Source organism: Solanum dulcamara, chromosome 5, assembly GCF_947179165.1.
Source record: "Solanum dulcamara chromosome 5, daSolDulc1.2, whole genome shotgun sequence".
In the NCBI taxonomy this organism is placed as follows: Eukaryota; Viridiplantae; Streptophyta; class Magnoliopsida; order Solanales; family Solanaceae; genus Solanum; species Solanum dulcamara.
In genome coordinates, this window is record NC_077241.1 from 70,226,524 (window position 1) to 70,230,874 (window position 4,351).

A 4,351-nucleotide genomic window follows, 5' to 3' on the forward strand; every position below is an offset into this window, starting at 1 on the left:
ACTCGGATATGGATCTACATCGGGACGAGTCCACAACAGGGGATCCATCAAGACAACGTTCGTACCAGAGCAAGTTCCGATTCTAGATCACGCATCTGACGATGATATAGTGGAAGGAATAGGAAATTTGTTCGTGGCCATGATTGGAGAAGAGGAAGAGATAGATCTCCGCAAATTGAGCATCCGTGATTCCAAGCCTGGAGAAAGCTTGCAGAATTGGACCGTCAGTCCTTCCCTGTTTCGACAAAAGTCCTGGTAGTGTGGAACGTAGTTTTGTATTTTTAAATTTGAATGATCAAAGCTGAGGCTTGTATCATGCTTGATCTTTGTTTTTGGTTGCTTTTTCTAAAAAAGCTAGAACGCTTTTAAATAAAAGTCTTTAATTTCTTTAAAAAATTATCTCATTATTTCTACCTACTTATTTATTTTTACTCGCCTTTTATACGTTTCAGCATTCATATTAAAAATCCTAGTTCAACGGTTATGACATGTAATGAATCCATCGAGCAAAGTGAAAAGAATGAACACGATCAAGAAGAATATGATGAAAGCATGATGCCTGAAAATCTACCACAGGAGATCGAGAAGTTTGAAAGTCAGGAGAAACCTAATATGGATGAAACAGAGGTTGTCAATTTAGGAGATGAGGAAACTGTGAAGGAAACCCGAATTAGCATACATTTGGAGGCCGAAAGAAAGAAGGAGTTAATAGAATTGCTTAGGCAACATGTCGACATATTTGCTTGGTCTTATGACGATATGCCAGGGTTATGCACCGATATCGTTTCACATAGACTACCAATTGATCCCACCTGCCTACCCGTTAAACAAAAGACAAGAAAGTTCAAGCCAGACTTGAGTCTAAGGATCAAAGAAGAGGTAACCAAGCAGATTGAGGCGAACATTGTGAGGGTCACAAATTACCCCACTTGGTTGGCAAATATAGTACCAGTGCCAAAAAAGGATGGAAAGATCAGAATATGTGTGGACTATCGAGATCTCAACAGAGCTAGTCCTAAGGATGATTTCCCTCTCCCAAATATCTATATACTCATTGACAATTGTGCAAAACATGAATTGCAATCATTTGTCGATTGTTTCGCGGGATATCACCAGATATTGATGAATGAAGACGATGCAGAAAAGACAGCATTTATCACTCCATGGGGGGTGTATTGCTATAGAGTAATGCCATTTGGCCTAAAAAATGCTGGTGCAACCTATATGAGGGCCATGACCACCCTCTTTCATGATATGATCCACAAGGAGATTGAAGTATATGTGGACGATATCATTATCAAATCCAAAAGGAGTTTGGACCACCTATATGATTTGCGAAAATTCTTTGAGAGGTTGCGAAAGTATAATCTAAAATTAAATCCAGCAAAGTGTGCATTTGGAGTACCTGCAGGAAAACTGTTAGGATTCATTATTAGCAGGAGAGGCATAGAGTTGGACCCCTCTAAGATCAAAGCAATTCAAGAATTACCTCCCCCGAAGACCAGGAAGGACGTGATGAGTTTCTTGGGAAGGCTTAACTACATCAGTCGGTTCATAGCACAATCCACAGTAATTTGTGAACCCATTTTCAAATTACTTAAGAAGGATGCTGCCACAAAATGGACGGAGGAATGTCAAAGGGCTTTCGACAAAATCAAAGAATATTTGTCCAACCCGCCAGTATTAGTCCCACCTGAGCCTGGGAGGCCGTTGCTACTATACTTATCTGTCATGGATAATGCATTTGGATGCGTATTGGGACAACATGATCAGACAGGTAGAAGAGAGCAAGCCATTTATTACTTGAGCAAGAAGTTCACACCGTATGAGGCAAGATATACCTCGTTGGAACGAACATGTTGTGCTTTGACTTGGATCGCGCAGAAATTTAGGCATTACCTGTCTGCATACACCACGTACTTAATCTCAAGATTGGATCCACTCAAGTACATCTTTCAAAAACCAATGCCTACAGGTAAATTGGCAAAATGGCAAATTTTGTTGAGCGAGTTCGACATTGTGTACGTGACACAAAAGGCCATCAAAGGACAAGCCTTGGCTGACCACCTCGCAGAAAATCCAGTGGATCAAGATTATGAGCCTCTAAAAACTTACTTCCCTGATGAAGAAGTATTATTTGTAGGAGAAGACGTATCAGAACGATACGATGGTTGGAGGATGTTTTTTGATGGAGCATTAAATTCCAAAGGAGTTGGAATAGGAGCGGTTTTAATTTCAGAAAAGGGTCAATATTACCCAATTTCAGCCAAGATTAGGTTTGATTGCACCAATAACATGGCAGAGTATGAAGCTTGTATTCTCGGACTTAGAATGGCCATAGACATGAACGTCAAAGAGCTTTTGGTCATAGGTGATTCTGATTTATTGGTTCATCAGGTGCAAGGAGAATGGGCTGCTAAGAATGTGAAGATCCTTCCTTATTTGCATTGCATAAAGGAGTTGAGTAGGAGATTCACAAAGATTGACTTCAAACATGTCCCTCGAGCTCAAAATGAATTTGCCGATGCTTTGGCAACAATATCCTCAATGATTCAACATCCGGACAAGAATTACATCGACCCTATTGAAGTAAAGTTATATGATCGACATGCATATTGTTTTCATGTTGATGAGGAATTGGATGGAAGACCATGGTACTATGACATCAAGAGATTGATAGAAGCACGAGAATATCCCGAAAATGCCACCAGCAAGCAAAAAGGGACTCTGAGAAGGATGGCCAATCATTTCTTTCTTAATGGAGAAATTTTGTATAGGAGGACTCCAGATTTAGGATTGCTAAGATGTGTTGACGCCAAGGAAGCGACGAGACTTTTAGAAGAAATACATGCAGGAACATGTGGACCTTATATGAATGGGTTCACTCTAGCTAAGAAGATCTTAAGAGCTGGATATTTTTGGATGACCATGGAGAGAGATGGCATTCGATACGTGCAGAAGTGTCATCAATGCCAAGTGCATGGAGATTTTATACGAGTTCCACCAAATGAGCTCAATGTTATGGGTTCCCCATGGCCATTTTCTTCTTGGGGCATGGATGTAATTGGACCCATAGAGCCTCCTGCATCAAATGGACATCGTTTCATCCTTGTGGCTATTGATTATTTTACAAAATGGGTCGAAGCTTCGACATATAAGGCAGTAACTAAGAAAGTCGTGGCAGATTTTGTCCGTAACAATATCATTTGTCGATTTGGGATTCCAGAATCAATTATAACAGATAATGCGGCCAATATCAATAGCGATCTTATGAAGGAAATTTGTGAGCGATTCAAGATTGCTCATCGAAATTCCACAACTTATCGGCCACAGATGAATGGAGCAGTTGAAGCAGCAAACAAGAACATCAAGAAGATTTTGAGGAAAATAGTGGATGGTCACAGACAATGGCATGAGAAGTTACCATATGCTCTGCTCGGTTATCGTACCACAATCAGAACTTCCACTGGGGCAACTCCTTATATGTTGGTTTATGGTTCAGAAGCAGTAATACCTGCTGAAGTGGAAATACCATCTTTAAGGATTATTCAAGAGGTCGGTTTAGATGATGCAGAATGGATTCGCAGCAGGATTGAACAGTTGATGCTCATTGATGAGAAAAGAATGGATGCAGTTTGTCATGGTCAACTTTACCAAAACAGAATGGCCAAAGCATTTAACAAGAAGGTCAAGCCTCGACAGTTCACACCAGGACAATTAGTATTGAAGAAGATATTTCCTCACCAAGGAGAAGCTAAAGGAAAATTTGCACCAAACTGGCAAGGTCCTTACATGGTTCATAGAGTATTATCTGGAGGAGCAGTAATCTTGGCAGAAATGGACGGTACAGTGAGCACAAAGCCAATCAACTCAGACTCCATCAAGAAGTACTACATCTGAAGACATCAAGACTAGCTTTCATTTTTTTTTTACTCTTACATTCCATATAAACAGAACTACGTCTCGACCTGACTTCCCACGGTGGGGTACGTAGGCAGCCCACATCGGGTTCGGTCCTCTTTTAGAAAATCCAAAAACATCATTTCCATGTATTTAGAACTACGCTCGACCTGACTTCCCTCGGCGGGATACGTAGGCAATCCTTGCCGGATTCGGTCCCTTTATAGTTTAACTTTTCTATTGTACTTGAACTACGTCCTGACCTGATTCCACTTGGATACGTAGGCAACCTTAAGGGTTCGGTCATACCTTAGAAAACTCTCCTTTAGTTAGGTATCATTAGAACGTGAAGGATCTCGCGAATAAATCAAGAGAAGCATCGTCACAAGACAAGACTACAAGAAAGATTACATTTGGATATGGAGAAGCATGATGGACTCCAAATCATGTC

At 40.6% G+C, this 4,351-nt stretch overlaps 1 protein-coding gene across 1 annotated transcript; it reads left to right on the forward strand.

The window, feature by feature from the left end:
- The first annotated feature begins 408 nt into the window (after positions 1–408).
- Positions 409–4,118, forward strand: LOC129888443 (uncharacterized). Its single transcript, XM_055963417.1, has one exon. It carries the CDS (start codon positions 484–486, stop codon positions 3,898–3,900), a length of 3,417 nt encoding a protein of 1,138 aa, XP_055819392.1. The 5' UTR covers positions 409–483; the 3' UTR covers positions 3,901–4,118.
- Positions 4,119–4,351: the final 233 nt, after the last annotated feature.

Excerpts from the sequence above, each read along its gene's own strand:
- LOC129888443 (XM_055963417.1), top strand. The coding sequence starts at position 484 with ATGACATGTAATGAATCCATCGAGCAAAGTGAAAAGAATGAACACGAT.